General features: G+C 41.8%; 2 protein-coding genes and 1 long non-coding RNA gene across 5 annotated transcripts in view; 2 read left to right on the top strand and 1 right to left on the bottom strand.

Annotated features, from left to right (window-relative positions):
- Positions 1-21,383, top strand: part of LOC139027788 (uncharacterized) — a 331,562-nt gene that overhangs the window by 85,741 nt on the left and 224,438 nt on the right. The window lies entirely within an intron of this gene.
- Positions 13,065-16,179, top strand: cd74b (CD74 molecule, major histocompatibility complex, class II invariant chain b). Its single transcript, XM_023988301.2, has 7 exons — positions 13,065-13,280; positions 13,868-14,037; positions 14,230-14,300; positions 14,408-14,435; positions 14,553-14,762; positions 15,682-15,723; positions 15,872-16,179. Exons 1-7 carry the CDS (start codon positions 13,204-13,206, stop codon positions 15,877-15,879), a joined length of 606 nt encoding a protein of 201 aa, XP_023844069.1. The 5' UTR covers positions 13,065-13,203; the 3' UTR covers positions 15,880-16,179.
- Positions 16,181-20,590, bottom strand: LOC111964405 (SLC35A4 upstream open reading frame protein). 3 transcript variants are annotated; one of them, XM_023988304.2, is made up of 3 exons: positions 20,310-20,590; positions 17,975-18,073; positions 16,181-17,776 (listed from the first exon to the last, which is right to left on the bottom strand). In XM_023988304.2, the coding sequence occupies exons 1-3, from the start codon at positions 20,322-20,324 to the stop codon at positions 17,579-17,581; spliced, it is 312 nt and encodes a 103-aa protein (XP_023844072.1). In that variant the 5' UTR covers positions 20,325-20,590; the 3' UTR covers positions 16,181-17,578. The 3 variants fall into 3 exon arrangements, with proteins under 3 accessions (XP_023844072.1, XP_023844071.1, XP_023844073.1); XM_023988303.2 differs by lacking the exon at positions 20,310-20,590 and adding an exon at positions 19,078-19,638; XM_023988305.2 differs by lacking the exon at positions 20,310-20,590 and adding an exon at positions 19,089-19,638.

Raw genomic sequence — 21,383 nt, 5'->3', positions numbered from 1 at the left:
TAAAATAATTCCTAAGCCTGAAGGGCGTGTGTGAAACCATAACAGGTGGTATGCTCTTCTCTAAGGTACGTTCAAGCAGGTGAATGAGCCTCTCGATACTTGCACTCTGCACATCTTGTTTGGCGGTGAGAGAAGTGTCACTGCACGCACCTGCATTGGCCCCGCCTTCACATGGAGTTGCCTGGGGTTCATAGATTCTCTCCTGTACTTCACTTGCAGTCCATTTCTCAGCAGACTTGTATTGGAATGCTGCTGCCAGTTTGGAGTCAGGGCAGTGTTACAAACATCATGACGACATCTGAGTTGGTGCTGTCACTCTTCTTACCTTGTCTCTTAAGGCCCTCGTCAGCGACATCTATGGCCTTGTTCAATCGAATCCAATACTCCATAACAGCCTCTCCGGGTTCAGGTTTAGTATTGTACAAATCAGCTAAAGGCATGCATGAATAGGCCAATTCGCTGAAAGTTTGTTTCAGAATGTCAAATACAATCTCTAGCTTCTCTTTAAGATCAACAGTTGTCTCATTGTGTAAATGTATCTTTACCATGTCTCTTTCTTTGCCAGATAATCGACTAATCATCTCATCCGAATTGTTCCCCAACAGGACATCCCTTCCTCCTCAAGTATATTCTCATCAGCTCCTCCCATTTATGAATGGAACATTTGTCTGTACCATCTCCTCTATATGTAGGAGGTTCCTTCACGTCTGATTGCATGATGAACTTCATTTTACTGAGGTCTACATATCCTGCTGACTCCGAGTGATGATCACTTATCTTCTCTGTACTTACTGGTGGCTCATGAGTACTGGACCTACCACTGTATTTTTTCCCTAATGGAGCTCCCTATTTCCCGGGCTAACTGAGTGACCAGCTCAGCTAGACCATCTACAGGGGCATTTTGATTAACACTAGATGAAGGGCTTTCATCAGAACTTTGTTTGGAGCAAAACATGGGGGAACCTACTGCACCTACACGCTCTACAGTAGTTTAATCGGGGTATGATAAAAACCTCCACCTCCCGGCAGTGAATTTGGGTTCATCATCACCATTATAAGATGCCATGTCACTAAACCACTGTTATGTTAAAATGTATGTTGGTGAGCATACTTCTATGTTAGTTAACCATAAACAGCATTCTCAATACATTGTTTTCAGAAAAATTATTAAACAGGAAAGAAAATAGACTGCAGTTCCGCTCTTTGCCACAATGCGGCAGGAGTACCTCGATGATGTAAAGAGTCTCTAGAGCAGCAGCGCCGCCGTGATTGAGCTAACGTCGATCAACGATGAATCCAGGTCACTGGTGCCGTACTGCACAGCTGTAGCTCTACGTTGTGTGTGATTGATTGAGACTATAGAAGTGGACTTTGGAGATCAGGGGCCTGTTGCACAAAACTAGGATAAGGGATTAAGCCAGGATATCTTGGTGATCCTGGCTCAATTGATCCGTAATCCGGTTGCACTAAAGATGGATAGGGGGCAGGAGGATATGTTATGGTATAAATTACCATGGAGATTTATTCTGTGGAGCTAGCCTGCTCCAGACCAGGCTAAATTCCAGGATCTATTTAATCTCATCCCTAATGTCAGTCAGCAGTCACCACAAATGGAAACCAATAGTAGTCACGCTCACTATACATTGTTATCACATATAACTAGACCCACTGTTATTATTTAAACGTTTGTGATCATTAATTTCAATGATTTTGGATAAAAAATGATTTTAGATGATGTTGCTATCATTAGATAATTACAGTTTCCCATAGATATAAGGCTATATATAAAATGATAGAATATTAGGGCCACAGAGGGGAAAAAAACACAAGTCATAATATTGTAACCAGTTGTTTTAAAGGAGGACAGTTGTTAAAATGACAGATGTGGGGCATTTTCGTAAATTGTACTTCAGTATGGTTTCATAAACAAAGACATGCTGATGTGCCAGAATATTAAGTATCACATTGTCATAAGTATCAAAACTGTAAAAACAATATGTAGCTTTTCTGCAGAAAGAACCAGCCTCATAAATTTATGTTTATCCTTTTTCTTCAGTGTGGCCCTATACTCTGTCATATAAACAAATACACATTCCATATGAATATAAAAACACAATGTGTAACATTATGTTCCTTTATTGAATAAGGACAAAACAAAGCAGGTAAACCATCAGCTCCTTTCGAAACTGAAGTCACAGTGACTCTACAAGATGGAAAGCACAGAATCCAAGCATATTATACAAAATGATACATACACATTCAAAGGTCTGTATATAACACACCCTGCATGTCTGCACACTAAAATAAATGCAGGACAAATCCATACACATCAACTGAACAGACAAATGAATGGATGCAGTAGCCTCCCTGCAGCCTTGTATTACACACAGTATACCGCACAAACATCATAAGAGGCCAAATTCTCAAAAAACGAACCCAAAAAAACCCAAATTCCTCTCCACCGCAGGACATATTTAACCAAAATTGAAAGCACAACATACTAACTAAAATAATTCAACACATATTGGTCCCTCAGCAGCCGACCACTGTCGTCATCAGGGAAGATTGCCGGATTGTCCCAGTCCATGGCTGGTGGCACTCTGGGGCCCTCTCCTTCCCAGGCAGGGCACATTGTGGAGGACAGCACAAGCCACAGTAATATCACATGCCCTAACAGGGCTACCCAATTTGTGAAGGCAGTGAAAGCGTGCCTTCAGGAGGCCAAAGGTCATTTCAACTCTGGCCCTGGTCCTGGCATGCATGGTTGTAGGCCTGCTGTGCTTCCTGGGGGTCTTGAAAGGTGTCAGGAGAAAAGGCTGGCAGCCATACCCCCTGTCTCCCAGCAACACACCAGAGAATTCACCTGTCAACACAAAATTCTCATCATTACTACCTCATAAACACAGTGATATTCTTGACACAGCCATGATGGTTATAAATAGGTGTGTGTGCTTACCGTGTATAGGCACTGATAGATTTCAACCCGAAAGATTCTGGAGTCATGGACTGAGCCAGGCCATTTTGCCACACATTGCTGATCACACAGTCAGCATTGCAGACCATCTGAATCATAAGATGAGGAATATTACACCAATCAATGCACATCACTGGCAATGCAGAGTGTTCGTCAATGACAATATCAAAAAGTATGTTCACCTGAACATTAATGCTGTGAAAGGATTTCCTATTCACAAAATCGGCCTCATGGGACCTGAGGGGTTTTTATCCTTATGTGTGTGCAGTCCACTGCACCAATGACATTGGGGAAACCTGTCACAAAAGTAATGAGTATCCTACTATGTGTTAACAGTTGTCCTGTAATTTGTAGATCCTCTTACCTGCAACCTATAGAACTCCTCTTTGATGTCACAGAGTCTTCTGTGGCCAGGGAAGGAGATGAAGACATCTGCTAATGCTTTGATAGCCAGAGACACACACTCCTTATTGTGCGGCAAATTTTGGCCTTGTTCAGCTGTTCTGCATCCCCCACTGAGTACAGGAAGGCTCCACTAGCAAAAAAGCGCAAGGCCACACAAACCATTTGCTCCACACTCAGTGCATGGCTCCGTGCAGTGCGGTGCTTAATCCTGGACCCAGTAGTCTGCATAGATACCTGATGCCATCTGCAGAAAACCTGTATCTTTCATATAGATGGTCATCAGGGAAGGCCAGTGGGTCCAACCGGTCCCTGAAGACCCTTTCTCGCCTGAAGGCTCCCTCAGCACAAGTGCTTCTTCATCCACCACATCTCGCACGAATGGCATGCCATTGTCAGAGCAGAAAGGAACACACAATTTTGGGCCTTCATATAGGCTAGTGGCCACACCTGGTGCTGGGGGGTGGGCAAAAGAGGGCGATGCCTTATAACGATGACTTGGTTGTACTGATTGCTGGAAAATAAAAAAAACCTTAGAAAGATGCCACCGTCCTGTGTGCTCACAATAAGAGCTCAAATGTCATGGCTCACTTGACTTTACGAGAATATACCTAATTTTTATTTTGAGCTGTGTCATCTTCTTGGGCTGGGGAGGAAAGAAAAATAATGATTAATACATTTGTGTTACAGTTAGCATACAGGTGTACATTGAAGCATATCTCACCTCCCTCTCAAGTTTTTTTATTTCAAGGTCCAGTTTCCTAATTGTCCTCTTTTTTATTTCGGACTCCAGTGCAAGATTTTCCATCTTCTTCTTCTTGTACTGAATGTCTATGTCTGCCAGTTCTATTTGGCGCCGGAGGTGGTTGCCATACAACTTTCTGATAGCTTGTGAGCTCTGTGAACACAATACAATTAGCGCAGCTGGAATTTGGCAGGATGTGGTGTCCTTTTATTAATACGCACTATGTTGCCAGGCTGGTTTTCCCACTGTATAGCATCTGGGTCCTGTAAAAGAAATTAGATTTTTTGATTTTGATGAGGACTCCCCACCATTGTAGAGTAAATAGTACTTTCACAGTCTTAACATGATACCTCATGCCTTCTGGAATCCAGAGAGATGGTCTCCTCCTCATCATCGTCTCCATCATGTGCTGTTGCTGCTGCACTGGGGCCTTCACCCTATCACATTTAATCGGATTCATATTGAAGCTAGTAGACAAGACATGCCAGGCCTACAGTATGCCTTTGATGGAGTACTCACTGGATCAGCATCGTCTGGTGCTTGTGCTGGTGGCTCTAACAGGAACACAGTGCTGCCAGACACTGCAAGGCAATAGGTAAACCAAAGTCAGACAGTCCAAATTGATTCAATATGAATGTGGTTGTATCCCATGTAGAGATGGAAGGACATACCTTGAATGAAGCGGGTGGCATCTTGGGAGGAACCTATGCTCGTCTCTTTCCCCCCAGGGATCCCCTCTAAGACGGGCCTGCCTTTATTTAGCTCCAAGGCCATGTCCTCTGCTGGGGTAAGGTCAGCCTTTGGTGACCCACCACCCGTGCCTTGTCTGTGGGTATTCTTTTTCACTGCTAAAACAGTACAGACAGTGTGTGAGCAGGCACCTTCTGGGTACAATATATGCTTGTGCTTTGTTAAATATTAGTCAGGGACCATACCATTCTGCAGAATGTTCTTGTATTTGATTTTGACCTGCTGCCATGTCCGTTTTGGCCCGTTCATGTTTAATCTACACACAAACACACACACACACACACACACATTTAATGGAGTCACACTGCAAAAAATTACTTGGTATTTTTGTCTTGTTTTCAGTAAAAATATCAAAAAATTTATCATAGCTTTATACAGTGTGATGGAGTTACTTTACACAATTTCACTCATATCTGCAGTGCATTTCAATWAAAAATTTAACCGTTTCATAATTACAGTACAACTGCATTTTTGGAGATGTGAATTAAATATTTGAATTGTAATTGTGATGTTTCAGCGGAGTGGTGAGTGTGTAATTGTGCACTACTTACGCATTCAGGCGGTCTGCAATACTTTGCCACGCTTTTTCTCTTTGCTTTATCACTGTGGCGGTGTTGCCTTTCTTCTTAATTATATMTTTTACCTCCTCGTATGCCTCCATGAGGATTTGTGCTTCCGACGGGGAAAAGTACGCGRCTCTAGTTGCCATGGTAAATCAGTTAATCTGTGATCTGTGGCGGGGTCTATTTGAGTGAGCCGTGAGCGCGCACCTATCCAGGATTGGTTTCACCTGGCTTAATGAATCCGTGTCTGCTCATCCTGGCTTGGTCTTTGTGCAACCAATTAAGCCTGGACGCACATGTTTTGGCTTCATTGAGCTCAGCTGAGTCATTTATCCCGGATGTCTTAATTCTACTTTTGTGCAACAGGCCCCAGGTTGTTCAAAATAAAATACAAAACATTTGTAGAGCACACAAATGTTATGCCAATTGTCGCCACTTTCTGCAACATAGACGCACAATAGAAAAGACTGGGATCAGTCGAGGAGCAAGGCATCGTTCACACATACAATACCTTAGCTAGCTAGTAACCACATGTTGAATTCAGAATGTTAATATCATCCTAAAAAAGTACAATTAAAGTCTAAGTCACAAAGTCTAAATATACAACATTATTCATGAACAAAAAAACGGTGTATGACTTTGTGCTTAAAGGAATGTTACTTTTCTGAAGATAACAGAAAAAGAGTACCTACCTCTCATAGTGCAACGAGCATGCAGGGCAAAACACAAGTACACACTCAAATATTCCCAGGCTGCAGGCATGCATAATAACAAATCAACATGCTACAGTCGTGGCCAAAAGTTTTGAGAATGACACAAATATTAATTTCCACAAAGTTTGCTGCTTCAGTGTCTTTAGATATTTTTGTCAGATGTTACTATGGAATACTGAAGTATAATTATAAGCATTTCATAAGTGTCAAAGGCTTTTATTGACAATTACATGAAGTTGATGCAAAGGGTCAATTTGCAGCGTTGACCCTTCTTTTTCAAGACCTCTGCAATCCACCCTGGCATGCTGTCAATTAACTTCTGGGCCACATCCTGACTGATGGCAGCCCATTCTTGCATAATCAATGCTTGGAATTTGTCAGAATTTGTTTTGTTTTTGTTTGTCCAACCGCCTCTTGAGGATTGACCACAAGYTCTCAATGGGATTAAGGTCTGGGGGAGTTTCCTGGCCATGGACCCAAAATGTTGATGTTTTGTTCCCTGAGCCACTTAGTTATAACTTTTGCCTTATGGCAAGGTGCTCCATCATGCTGGAAAAGGCATTGTTCTGCACCAAACTGTTCCTGGATGGTTGGAAGAAGTTGCTCTCGAAGGATGTGTTGGTACCATTCTTTATTCAGTGCTGTGTTCTTAGGCAAAAGTGTGAGTGAGCCCACTCCCTTGGCTGAGAAGCAACCCCACACATTAATGGTCTCAGGATGCTTTACTGTTGGCATGACACAAGACTGATGGTAGCGCTCACCTTGTCTTCTCCGGACAAACTTTTTTCCGGATGCCCCAAACAATCGGAAAGGGGATTCATCAGAGAAAATGACTTTACCCCAGTCCTCAGCAGTCCAATCCCTGTACCTTTGGCAGAATATCAGTCTGTCCCTGATGTTTTTCCTGGAGATAAGTGGCTTCTTTGCTGCCCTTCTTGACACCAGGCCATCCTCCAGAAGTCTCCGCCTCACTGTGCGTACAGATGCACTCACACCTGCCTGCTGCCATTCCTGAGCAAGCTCTGTACTGGTGGTGCCCCGATCCCGCAACTGAATCAACTTTAGGAGACGGTCCTGGCATTCTTGGGCGCCCTGAAGCCTTCTTCACAACAATTGATCCGCTCTCCTTGAAGTTCTTGATGATCCAATAAATGGTTGATTTAGGTGCAATCTTACTGTCAGCAATATCCTTGCCTGTGAAGCCCTTTTTGTGCAAAGCAATGATGACGGCATGTGTTTCCTTGCAGGTAACCATGGTTGACATAGGAAGAACAATGATTCCATGCACCACCCTCCTTTTGAAGCTTCCAGTCTGTTATTCAAACTCAATCAGCATGACAGAGTGATCTCCAGCCTTCACACCTGTGTTAACGAGAGAATCACTGAAAGGACAGCTGGACCTTTTGTGGCAGGGCTGAAATGCAGTGGAAATGTTTTTTAGGGATTCAGTTCATTTGCATGGCGAAGATGGACTTTGCAATTAATTGCAATTCATCTGATCACTCTTCATAACATTCTGGAGTATATGCAAATTGCCATCATACAAACTGAGGCAGCAGACTTTGTGAAAATTAATATTTGTGTCATTCTCAAAACTTTTGGCCACGACTGTATATGAATATATGGACCTGGTGAAATTGGTGAAAATACTGGTCAAAAGTTTTAGAACACCTACTCATTCAAAGGTTTTTCTTTATTTTTACTATGTTCTACGTAGAATAATAGGGAAGACATCAAAACTATGAAATAACAAATATGGAATCATGTAGTAACCAAAAAAAGTGTTTAACAAATCAAAATACATTTTATATTTGAGATTCTTCAAACAGCCACCCTTTGCCTTAATGTCAGCTTTGCACACTCTTGGCCTTCTCTCAACCAGCTTCACCTGGAATGCTTTCACAACAGTCTTGAAAGAGATCCCGCATATGCTGAGCACTTGTTGGCTGCTTTTCCTTCACTCTGTGGTTTGACTCATCCCAAACCATGTCAATTTGGTTGAGGTCGAGGGATTGTGGAGGCCAGGTCATCTGATGCAGCACTCCATCACTCTCCTTCTTGTTCAAATAGCCCTTACACAGATGTAGGTGTGTTGGGTCATTGTAGAATTGAAAAACAAATGATAGTCCCACTAAGCACAAACCAGATGGGATGGCATATCGCTGCAGAATGCTGTGGTAGCCAAGCTGGTTAAGTGTGCCTTGAATTCAACACAATCACACCTCCTCCTACATGCTTTACGGTGGGAAGTACAAATGCGGAGATCATACGTTCACCCACACGGCGTCTCACAAAGACACAGAGGTTGGAACCAAAATCTCCAATTTGGACTCCAGACCAAAGGACACATTTCCACCAGTGTTATGTCCATTGCTCATGTTTCTTGGCCCAAGCAAGTCTCTTCTTATTATTGGTGTCCTTTTGTAGTGGTTTCTTTGCAGCAATTCAACCATGAAGGCCTGATTGACACAGTCTCCTCTGAACAGTTGATGTTGAGATGTGCCTGTTACTTGAACTCTGTTTTATTTGGGCTGCAATTTATTTTCGTAATTATTTTTGTAATTATTATTTTACCCTCTTTTTTCTCCCCAATTTCATGGTATCCAATTGGTAGTAGTTACAGTCTTGTCTCATCGCTGCAACTACCGTACGGACTCGGGAGAGGCGAAGGTCGAGAGCCATGCGTCCTCCGAAACACAACCCAACCAAGCCGCACTACTTCTTGACACAATGCACATCCAACCCGGAAGCCAGCCGCACCAATGTGTCGGAGGAAACACCGTACACCTGGCGACCTGGTCAGCGTGCACTGCGCCCGGCCCGACACAGGAGTCGCTAGTGCGCGATGAGACAAGGATATCGCTGCTGGCCAAACCCTCCCCAACCCGGATGACGCTGGGCCAATTGTGTGCCGCCCCATGGACCTCCCGGTCGCGGCCGGCTGCAACAGAGCCTGGGCTCGAACCCAGAATCTCTGGTGGCACAGCTAGCACTGCGATGCAATGCCTTAGACCACTGCGCCACCCGGGAGGCTGGGCTGCAATTTCTGAGGCTGGTAACTATAATTAACATATCCTCTGCAGCAGAGGTAACTCTGGGTCTTCCATTCCTGTGGCGGTCCTCATGAGAGCCAGTTTCATCATCGCGCTTGATGGTTTTTGTGACTGCACTTAAAGAAACTTTCAAAGTTCTTGAAATGTTCTATATTGACTGACCTTCATGTCCCCCCTACCTTGTCACAACACAACTGATTGACTCAAACGCATTTAAGAAGGAAATAAATTCCACAAATTAAGTTTTAAGAAGGCACACAAAAAAATATTTTGATTTGTTTAACACTTTTTTGGTTACTACATGATTACATATGTGTTATTTCATAGTTTTGATGTCTTATTCTACAATGTAGAAAATAGTGAAAAATAAAGAAAAACCCTTGAATGAGTAGGTGTTCTAAAACTTTTGACCGATAGTGTATATATTTTTATTTCCACATAATTACAATTATGGTAATACCCTTTTAGTGTATGAGCTTTTTTATTTATTTTTTATTTCAGCCTGTTTTGGTGTGATGGGGTTTTGGCCTGACTGGGGACATCACTAGGCGATACTTTGGTTAATAGAGCAATGAGTTCCAAACCTCTCTGCCACTAAATGCTAGTTTCCAGCCTGGATGAAAATTTCCATCAGTCTCGCTGAGCCACTGCGTTGTTTTGCCAATGCTTTGCTTTATTCCTGTTCGTCCACACTGCCAAGGAGGTCGATTTTTGTTGGACCACTCAAAACGGGCTTCAATACCACAATCCAACCCTTTTAAATTAAACTAACAAATTATTTTATAGATAATTATTTGAATGAGAACAAAATGGAATATTATAGGCTGATAAAGTAGTCAACATTTTGTAGTGACAAACATTTCTGCTTGTACTATATGTGTCAAGATCGTCAAAATAACATTCGGACCAAGGCGCAGCGTGATATGGGTTCCACATCTTTTTATTTGTGAAACGCACAAAACAAGAAAAAAACAGCAAACGATACATGTGCTCACAGGCAACTACACATAAACAAGATCCCACAAAACACAGTGGGGAAATGGCTGCCTAAATATGATCCCCAATCAGAGACAACGATAAACAGCTGCCTCTGATTGGGAGCCATACCAGGCCAACATAGAAAAAAACAACCTAGATTACCCACCCTAGTCACACCCCGACATAGAGAATAAAAAGGCTCTCTATGGTCAGGGCGTGACAACATGCACGTAATCAGTCTGGGAGAACCTGGATGTCTATCGAGAAAGGGGGATACATAGTCATTTTTGTACAACTGAATGCATTCAACCAAAATCTTCCGCATTTAACCCAACCCCTTAACCCCCAATGCTCTTAAACACTGTCCTGGGGCGCGCCCCCCCCCCCCCCMYACACATATTTAGCAGATGTTACTGGAGGAGTAGCGAAATGCTTGTGTTACTAGCTCAGTAGTATCTAACAATTCACAACAATACACCACATCTAAAAAATAAAAGGATGGAATTTAGAAATATATAAATATTAGGACGAGCAAGGTAGGCATGGCAAAGACTAAAATAGGGTAGAATAGAATACAGTATATACATATGAAATGAGTTAAACAGAATGGAAACATTATTAAAGTGACCAGTGATTTCATGTCTATGTATATCGCGCAGCAGCCTCTAAGGTGCAGATTTGAGTAACCGGGTGGTAGCCGGCTAGTGATGGCTAGTGATGGAAGTCTGATGGCCTTAAGCTAGAAGTTGATTTTCAGTCTCTCAGTCCCAGCTTTGGTGCGCCTGTACTGACCTTGCCTTCTGTACTGACCTTGCCTTCTGGTAGCTGGTGACTAGATAGTGAACGGGCCGTGGCCTGGGTGGTTGATGTCCTTGGTGATCTTTTTGGCCTTCCTGTGACATCGGGTGACTTAGGTGTCCTGGAGGGCAGGCAGTGTGCCCCCGGTGATGCGTTGGGCAGACCGGACCACCCTCTGGAGATCCCTGAGGTTGTGGGTGGTGCAGTTGACGTACCAGGCGGTGATACAGTCTGACAGGATGCTCTCAATTGCGCATCTGTAAAAGTTTGTGAGGGTCTTAGGGGCCAAGCCAAATTTCTTCAGCCTCCTGAGGTTGAAGAGACGCTGTTGCGCCTTCTTTACCACACTGTCTGTGTGGGTGGACCATTTCAAATTGTCAGTGATGTGTACGCCAACGAACTTGAAGCTTTGCACCTTCTCCACTGCGGTCCCGTCGATGTGGATGGGTGCGTGCTCACTCTGCTGTGTCCTGAGGTCCACAATCAGCTCCTTTGTTTTGTTGACTTTGAGGGAGAGATTATTTTCCTGGCAACACTCTGCCAGGGCCCTCACCTCCTCCCTTTAGGCGGTCTCGTCATTGTTGGTAATTAGGCCTACTACTGTTGTAGTGAATCAGCTGTGTAGTGCTAGTGCAAAAAACAAAACGTGCACCCAGTGTGGGCCCCAGGACCGAGTTTGGGAAACTCTGCGCTAGGCTACCTGTCGCCCCTGAGTTTACACAGGCAGCCCAATTCTGACTTCTTTCAACAAATGTGTCTTTTGACCAATCACAGATCTTTTCACGTTCCTCTGCCCAGGCGTTGCTGATGCATGCCAGATCTTACAACGCCTGGATTTGGTATTTTACATACCGGCTAACAACATCTTACAGCAATCTGTCAGTCGATGAGGCACACAATCATTAGTTGATGCATGCAACATCTGAGCAGGGGAATGCGACCTTTGTAACTGCTTTGTAGTGTAAACTCATTTGGGCTATTACCCTTCATTGACCACCTTTTTGACCTTTCGTCCAATATACTAATCATTGGTTCCAAATAATTAAGTCTGGTTCATGTTTTGCATGTTTTAAAGTAAAATTACTGTAAATTATCTTTGGGAGATTTCTAAAGGTGACACTACTAGGGGAATACCATTGTCAGACAGGTAAATGCCCATCCAATTTTCTCTGACAATTCCCCTTATTAGAGAAGAGTCTATTATCCCTGAGGTGCAATTAATTTTGCAGTACATAGTAAAAACAATAGACACATTAAATACAGCAATATGTGCACAACAAATATACCTCTAAACCAGACAAGAATAGTAAATCCATACCTAAACAGTACACATTGAGGGATTGTATTATACTCAAATGTTGGGTCCCATAAACACAAAACCTACTTCACTTTTCTCTATGGGCTGGTTTCCCGGACACAGATTAAGGCTAATCCTTAAAAAGCATGGTCAATGGAGAATCTTAATTTAAATCGTTTTTTAGGCCAGCATTAATCTCTCTAGGAATCCTGCCCTAGAAGTTCCAACTAACCATTTGATCTCTTTAACAAGTATATTGTTTACGGTTTAGTCACAGGTTATCCATTATATTGACCAGATACTTAAGTGGCAGCTCTAACAATGAATTATAGTTAATAAGAGGGAAAATACGCGTGTGGACAGGCACAACTCCGTGCGTTGAGTGTTTTTCTCAACGTGGCTGGGATGTCACGTGTCCTACTTATATCAGTACACTCGTGACAACCTGAACATTACGAAATGTATATTAGATCAAATAAGACATACGTAGCAAATAAGCAATTACTTTTTTCGTTAATCAAATTCAAAACTCCTATTGACCTCCAGCAAAAACAACTCGCTTGGTGAGCGAATAAAACAAAGAAATGCCACCTGCTGGAGAAGACAGATTTTGGGCCCAGTTATGCTTCGCTTCGCCTCTTCCTCTCTGGTTGAATTGCTGCAGACACCTAATATTGTAGTTCCTCTTTGTGTTACATAAAATATGCCACCAACAACTGCTGACGCTGATCAAGTCAGCCAATCAGAAATCATTTAATGAAACCAAACTGTCCAACCTGAGTTTATTTTATGTATCAGGGACTTTCCTTGAATTTGACCAATCTCAAAATTCCCTTCTCCTCGGACAGGTTATAAACTGTGTCTGTTTTGGGTGAGCCATTTCAGATTGAACCCCCCTTTAAAAGGTTGTAACAGAGAGACTGCTACAGGATGTCTGAGCCAGAGAGACAGCCCCTCGTCGGAGCTTCCAGCGAGCAGACCGCAATCAATGTAGGAACTACAGCAGAGTAAGGAATATTACATACCTTTTTCTCTTGTCAATGTCTTTATTATAATTTTCTAACATTTACAGGGTAATTTCAAAGAAGTCGTTTTATGTAAAAAAAAAAAAAAAAGTATTCCCAGGGGAAAGGAAACAATGATCAAACTGACAGAAATGTACTTTTTTTTGCCAAACTAAAAAGCATGATCATCACTACTACGCTGTCCAAACGCCTATCTAGATATACAAATTGTTGAGCAGTATTAGTTTTAATCTGTGATTACATAAATTGTGTATGTATACGCTGATAGATTTTATCTTTGTTTAAATGTGATTTAGAATCTAGATAAATTCCTTAAACTTAAAAAGGTTGTCTGCCCAGCAACCCCTGACGTCATCATTTTTGTTGTGAAAATAATTTACCGTCATAAAGAAGGTATGATTTAGTATGGTCTAGTAATTGATTCAAAACTCTTTTCTTTGTTGCCACATACACATTTATATTGATTACTGTAATAGCGGAATTATACGAAAAGTCCCATCCATCAGACTCATAACAAAGCAATAAAGTATCCATCATGTTCTCAATTTCTATATTCTGTCTCCTCACAGAGGGTCCAACAAGAGGGCCTTCAAGATAGCTGGTTTCACCCTCTTGGCCTGCCTGCTCATTGCTGGTCAGGCTCTGACGGCCTACTTCGTCCTGGGCCAGAAGAACGACATTAAAGACCTGCAGGAAGAGAGCAAATCCCTGAAGAAGGAGCTGAGTCAAGGGCACGCTGGTGAGACGATATGTTCCCCTCAGGACCCGGTCCTGTAAAGTTCTAGTGTTAGCTAATGGCTATCAGAGCTACACCCTTTATTTGGAGCCTTTTGAACAGGAAATGAGTGAACTACCACTCAAAAAGATACTGTATCTTATGTAGGCTAAACTTTGTAAATGTATATGAAAGTTTCTCTCTTTCTGTCTACAGCTGCTGTCCCCATGAAGCTGCATGTGCCCATGAACACCATGCCATTGCTGATCGATGGGTCTGCTGATGAGGTCAGTCTTCAGCTATAGAAATGACATGTTAAACCATGATTAGCATGCTTAGCAGTCTCTTGAATATGCCTTTATTCTCAGTTCTGTCTTTCGGCTTCCTTTTTCAGGGGACATCTACCCAAGGGCCAAAGGAAGGTATGAAATGTTATTCATTGACATTTAAACTGTCATGCCAGTAAACCCCCCTTTCAAAGCTCCCCCACCCACTCTTTATCTCACTTCCTCTCTCATCACATAACATCATCCACACAGGATCAGGTTCTCCCACACAGTGTCAGCTGGAGTCAACAGGGTTGAAGCCAACAAGTATTGAATTCTTCCGACCCCAGTGTGATGAGCAGGGCAACTACCTGCTCCAGCAGTGCCTGGATGCCACACCCCTTTGCTGGTGTGTGGATGCCAGTGGGAAGCAGCTCTCTGGCACCGTAACCAGTGGGCCTGCTAGGTGCGGCGCCACATCCGGTAAGATCCTGTTTGAAGTTGATTATTCATTTTGAAGTTGAATATAGATGGATTTTTTTTTAAATTATACTCAGATGTTGCGACCCATAAACACAAGACCCACTGCACTCTTTTCTACTTCAGGGACTAGTTTCCCAGACAAAGAATAAGCCATATCCTTAAAAAGCATGCTCAATAGAGAATCTCCGTAGGAATAGTTTTTAAAGTCCAGGTGTTATCTTAATCTGTTTCTAAACAAACTGACCCTAGAAGTTCCAACTAACCATTTGATTTCTTGAACAAGTGCACTATTTTCCTTTTAGTTGCATCAGAGACAAGATATTTTAGTTTCCCTTTGTGTTCAAGAAAATCTTCCACTAACATCTGATGATGCTGATCAAGTCAGCCAATCAGAAATACTTAAATGAAACCAAAGAATTCCAACCTGAAGTTTCCTTATGAATCCGGAATTTTCCTTGGACCTGACTTGTCTCACTTTCCCTTTCTTCAGAGAAGATAGATATGAATGAATTTTTTTGTGAATTAATCCATTGTGATTAATGCTCTTAGATTATGAAGTATTCATACTGGGGCTGTCAGAGTTAATCCATTAACTCAAATTAACTTTTTGTAATTTTAGGGCACTATTTATTTTATGCAATAATTCGCAGTCTGAAAGCATTCAAAATACATCATCTATTCAGCTAAAAACAACAGTGCGATGTCAAAACAAGTTTACGTTGAGGTTAGATTTTGTTTACCATTACTTAGAACAAAATCAAGATGTCAATATTCTTGTAATGCTTTTTGTATTAAAATAAATAAATAAGTTAAATTTAAGCAAATTATGAATTTGCAATTAATCACAGCAAATCCAGCAATTAACTCTTATAATAGTTTGACAGCCCTAATTCACATCCATTATTACTACCTTTTTCAGCACTCAATCATGTGATGGCCATACCTGATGTGATGCTGAGTGGTAAGTATCCTTGTGGCATGTCATTTTCCAATAAAATAGGAAGCAATTAATCGTTGACCTTTCTTCAAGTATCGTCTGACTACATTTGTATGCTGTAAGGAACTATCTGGCTATTCTGTTGGTAATGTACATTTCTCTTTATTTACAGATGAGTAAAAACCAGTGAGCTGTGAGGACCAGTAAAACTGTCCCACTAGACATGTCTACATTTAAGCACTTCCTTTCAGAATGCCCTGATTCTGTGGACATTCTAAATAATCCAGCACATGGATTTGGAAACTAACAAGTTCTCTTTTGTTGTATTTTCTGTATGGGTCTATTTAATTAACCTATGATTTTGATATAATAATGCCAGGTGTACTAACTGCTGCTCACTGCTAACCATAAAACTGAGATTAGGCCAACCAAGGTGTAACAGTCATTCTAGCTAATAAAATAAAGTCAAAATAAATGCCACTGAAATGAAACACTTTATTTAAAGGGCTGCCATATAATTGAAATTTCATACCATTTCAAGTGTACAAACCAAAGCAAAAGAAAATGCGCAGCTACATTGTCACAACAAGAACAGACATCACTGACATAGCATACCTCATGTATGGAAAACCAATTATAAATGCTCTGCTATTGGTGATTTCTCATTTCACTGCGAGATTAAACCGATATAGATTGCATGTTAGTGCTAAAAAAAAACAACTGTGAGCATCTCATTCTTTTAGGCTCTCCAACATCTGTCAGTCTGGTAACAATGGCAGTGGTTTTCAAATCTCTCCCCTGGCATTTTTTAAGTTTAGTTGTAGCTCTGAAATAGCACACCTGATTCTGATTCACCTATTCAATGGTTTGATGATTAGTTGAACCAGGTGTGCTAGCTGTGGCACATTTAAAATACATGGAACGGCTGGGGGTCCTAGAAGCTAGGTTTGAAACCCCCCCCTGAGCTAGGAGACTACAACCCCCTCTGAGGACAATATCATTCACCTAATAGTGCATGGCTCAAGATTGTTTACTAGTCCCAAGTATTGTAGTAAATCAGAAACTTCTCCCATGTAGTTCGTTCTGGCTGAGAAGGCAGTACTGAACATTAATAGAACTGCAATGCTTGAGCCAGATGTCCAGGGTTATATCAGTTGGTATATGGATTTACTTTGCTAAATCACAGGAACTCCTGCCAGAACCACCTGACCGATATGGATGCAAACTGCAGGTCGATAGTTCCCCTGTAGAGGTCACTGTGCACCATTATATAGACTGCATTGTGATGTACTCAGTGTACAGAACTATCAACCAGACACAATAAAGACTGGTCTACTAGGAGCAGGTCAATATGGGTTTACAGTGACCTAAAAGTCAGAACATAGGCAGAGAACTTGCTAGGAACAGATTTGTAGATATTAACATAATATTCTCATGTTTAGCATATGGGTACTACAGTATGTTGTAAATATAATTTGGGTATAACAAGGTTGGATGGTTAATCTACAAGCAAGACTAAATAGAAAGCTGCCCTGAGGCAAAGGAAATCTCCCCCTATAAAGCACCCACTTCCATCAGTAAAATCCCCATTGCATAAAATAAGACCGTTATCTTTCCAGTTAATATAAAATATATATATAAGCCCCTGAGGCGTATTGCACACATAGCAAGAGATGATTGTGAAGACATGATGCATGATTCAAGCAACCATATTGGTTTTTCCTAAATTTCTCCACACAAACAAATATCATTTTTCTAAATTCAGTACCATTGTGCAATCTAAAACTGAAGGCTGTGGAGTGGAGTAGTTCAATGGATCTTTTTTAGGGGGCAGGTTTATTGGTTCAGTGATCCATCTTCTCCCCCAGAACCAGGGCTGTTATTTGCCAGGTCCTTTTAGAGTGTTGAAAAAGTCTTTCAGGGTTTGCTCGATGTTGGGCACGCCAAAATTTTGAGCTGCAAAGATGCCTGTGCAAGTACCAAGGATCACGCCCAAAACCGCAGAGGATCGCAGCCTAGACACAATATATCCTGCCAAGAAGCCCTTAAGGAAAGGAGAGGCCAGCACACTGCCACCCTGGAACAGAAACACACAACAAACAGGTATGATGTTCTTCTAAGGCCCATCTGACAGTTTAACAAGATGTATGGAAAACGTGTACTCTTATCTGCACATATACAGACCTGATATATAACTACAGAAAAGTGAGGGTTTGTATGAGATCATGTTTGCGTGAAAGCAGCCCGAGGCCTGCATGTGTGTCAGACATCTGACCTGTGGGATCCCAGCCTGTACTTCCTTCTCCACACGCCGCTGAATGTCCTCTAGCTGGTCCTTGAGCTCTGCCAGGTCCTTCAGTGGTCTCAAGGGGTCCTGTTGTGGTACATGTCAAAGGTCAATTACTATACTTATCAAACAGGATTTCAGTTAATATATGAATCTTCTATAAATAGGCGTGGTTGGTCATATCCTCGGTGGCTACTGATAACTGGAAGAAAAAAATCTACAATGAGAATAAAATAGAATGCAGTCATTCTTAGGACCAAAATGTGAGCCTCAAAACAAGAATGTAGGGCCAGCCCACCCATTAGGCAGGATTAGGCGGCCGATTAACCAGGGCGGCATTTTCTGTGCTAAACTGACCAACATTCACCTGCAACAACATAAAACCTCACATATTTCTGCCGAGAAACAATGACAATTTCTGTCAACCAGTGGCATATGGGATTTTTAGGTGGGCGCTGACGCTACCCTGTGATAATACGTGCCCACTTTGTCAAAGGCACAAAATGTTTTTGCTTGTCTATTCTTAGCCCGCGGTTGGAGATACGCATCGCTGCGGCGCTCCACCAATGTTGCGTCATTTTTTAAAAACAAAAATCATGTAGCATATACAGTCTATGTAGAAATAATGTGGTCTTTTCTGTAGCATACAGGATGGAGATAAAATGTATGACAATGTAATGCGACAGACCTTTTACATCATGCAAGTTTCTCCGATCAAATAGCCTAACCTAAATGGCGCCCAATCAAATACACTGCCATGTTAAACAACATCTCCTAAAAATGGGCCAGGTCAAAGTAAAATGGACAATCAGGATACTCACAACTGCGCTCCATGAGTTTCACCCCGTGGGCTAAATTGTCATGATCAGTGGTTTAAAGCTCGTATCCGTATATTTCTGATAAACTGAACATTGAGAATTTGAGAATCAGAATTTACGCTGTGTAAACAGATTGATTATTTTTGCAAATAGGCTCAGTTTAACGCCTGATAAAGTTAGCTGGGTTGCTGATATTCCGAACTTAAATAGCCAAATTGATTAGTCACAGAAATCAGGACTAATAAAGCCAATGCAACTGCCTGTTTTACAAACCGTAAGCCTACCACATGGATGGGCATTCATACAATTCCATTGTAGCCTACACCCCAGTAAACACGGTCCAACGCCAGCGTCTTTCTTTGGTGCATTCCGGACCGGCCTTGACGTTTATGTTTGGTTAAAATTTTGTTCGGTCTGGACCAATCTTCATTTGGCCCAAACATAGACTTCACATAAGGTCAGTAGCAACTTAATTGGGGAGGACGGGCTGGTGGTAATGGCTGGAGCAGAATCGGGAATTGTTTCAAATACATTTGTTTACAGGTGTTTGATGCCATTCCATTTGCTCCATTACAGCCATTATTAGGAGCCGTCCCTCCCCTCAGCAGCCTCTTGTGCTGGACGTCCATGTTTGGTTCAGATTTGGTCTGGTCTGGTCTGGTCTGAATTTGGTCCAAACATAGACGTCTATAAGTTAGGTATTTTCAACTGTCATTCAGAACTGAAAATGAACCCGAATTCACGTCTGTAAAATACATATTTCAACGGCCAGAAAATACGTATTTTCGCCTTTCATTCGAAATCTACATTTAACCTAACTTCGGCGTCTGGAAAACAAACCCTCGACCTTCTAGCCCGAAGTCCAGCGCGCTATCGACTGTGCCCCAAAAGCATGCTCGAGGGGCAGAGTCGATAACCGCCCTTATAAACCCAGCGTCGTTTCAACGTCATTTTGCTTATTGGGACTATTTTAGTTTGTCTCACTTAGTGCAGCAGAACGGCCAAAAAATATTCCATCCAAATCTTCTAATTGTTACTGTCACATTACCTATATTGTAAACGAAATCCATTATTCGGCGATACTAATGCTTGTTAAAGTAGTTTACGTTACTGTTTTACTTTCTTGATCGACTATTGATTACTCTAGACTAGCGTAACACAGCACAACTTTGACAGCTCATGGGAATTCTACAGGCCATAAATATGGCTTATGAGTATCGTGTTTCTATTCTACATTCTTACAGACATCATACCCAGCATAATAACGGCAGCAGTTGCCTAATGAACCAGTAAATCAGGTTGCTGATACGAATGTAATGTGTAGTTAGCTAACATTAGCTAGCTAGTAGGCTAGCGTGACAGCTCTTACGCAAAAACATAAAGCTAGCAAAACCACGGTCACGTTATCTACAATGAACAGACTTGAAGGTAAATAACGTTAATAAACAAGTACTACAACTGCGAATAAAAGCTCAGATTTTAACTCCCCAATTTATGGCACTAACCTTGTCGTCCGCCATGTCTTCAAATCAATGCTCCGTCAGTCTATACCACTGGCTTATGACTGGGCTCGATTTTCTTTCCTGCTCGAAGACATTTTGTTATTTATTTTTAATTTAACCTTTATTTTATCCGTCATAGAGTTCAAGGTATATTTTACAAAAAAGCCAGAAATTACAGAAATTACAAAATGCAAGCAGAAAGAAAACAAGGGCATAAAAAAACAAACACATTCATCAAGGTTTTCAATAAGCTTTCTGAATTGCCATAGAGGCACTAAAACATCCTCTCAGAATGCCGTATTCTGGAAGACTGTAACTCAAATCAGTGCCGACTGTTTTTACTCTGCTTACTTGCTACATCGGTGTTTCATTATCTTTACAATGTGTCAATGTTTTATATCTTGATAGCTTTGTGACATTGAGGCCAGTCCTGTAGCCTGTGCACAGGTAACAGGACATGCCAGGCGTAAAGTCAGCTTGTTTTATTATTAGTACAAATCAACTGGTTTGAAACAGACTTTTTTGAAACTAGGGCAAATTTGTATTTGCCTGGCTACCCAACTCCTTGCTCTGGCCTAACGCTAAACCACGTTCACAGACGTAAATTTCTTCTCAAAAATGAAGTATGTAGCGAACCAGAGATATTAAATAAAGGGGGAGATAGTAATCCTATAGGCAATGTATGGAGGAACGTGTAACGCCCCACCCAGCAGACCGTTGACCAGTCGCGTTCACGCTGCGTCACGCAACCCGTTCTCAAATTCCGCATTCAAAACAACTGGGAACTCAGAAATCTCCGACTTCTGACTTCAGTGCTTTCAATACAACTAGGAACTAGGGAAAAAACGATCTCCAACTTGGAAAAATCTTTTGAACAGTCATCCAACTCGGAATTCCAACCCAGGAACTCAGGCCTCTTTCTAGAGCTCAGACTTCTCGACCCAACCTCATATTTTTCAGAGTTCCCAGTTGTCTTGAATGCACCAAAAGTCAGGGTATTGGTGCTTTCAAGACAAATGGAAACTGAAAAAAACAAGGTCTAATCATGACGCTGATGATCTTCAGGTTGGAAAGTCA

Source organism: Salvelinus sp. IW2-2015, linkage group LG5, assembly GCF_002910315.2.
Source record: "Salvelinus sp. IW2-2015 linkage group LG5, ASM291031v2, whole genome shotgun sequence".
In the NCBI taxonomy this organism is placed as follows: Eukaryota; Metazoa; Chordata; class Actinopteri; order Salmoniformes; family Salmonidae; genus Salvelinus; species Salvelinus sp. IW2-2015.
The sequence above is the reverse complement of the archived record's forward strand: the minus strand, read 5'-3'. Positions and strand labels throughout refer to the sequence as shown.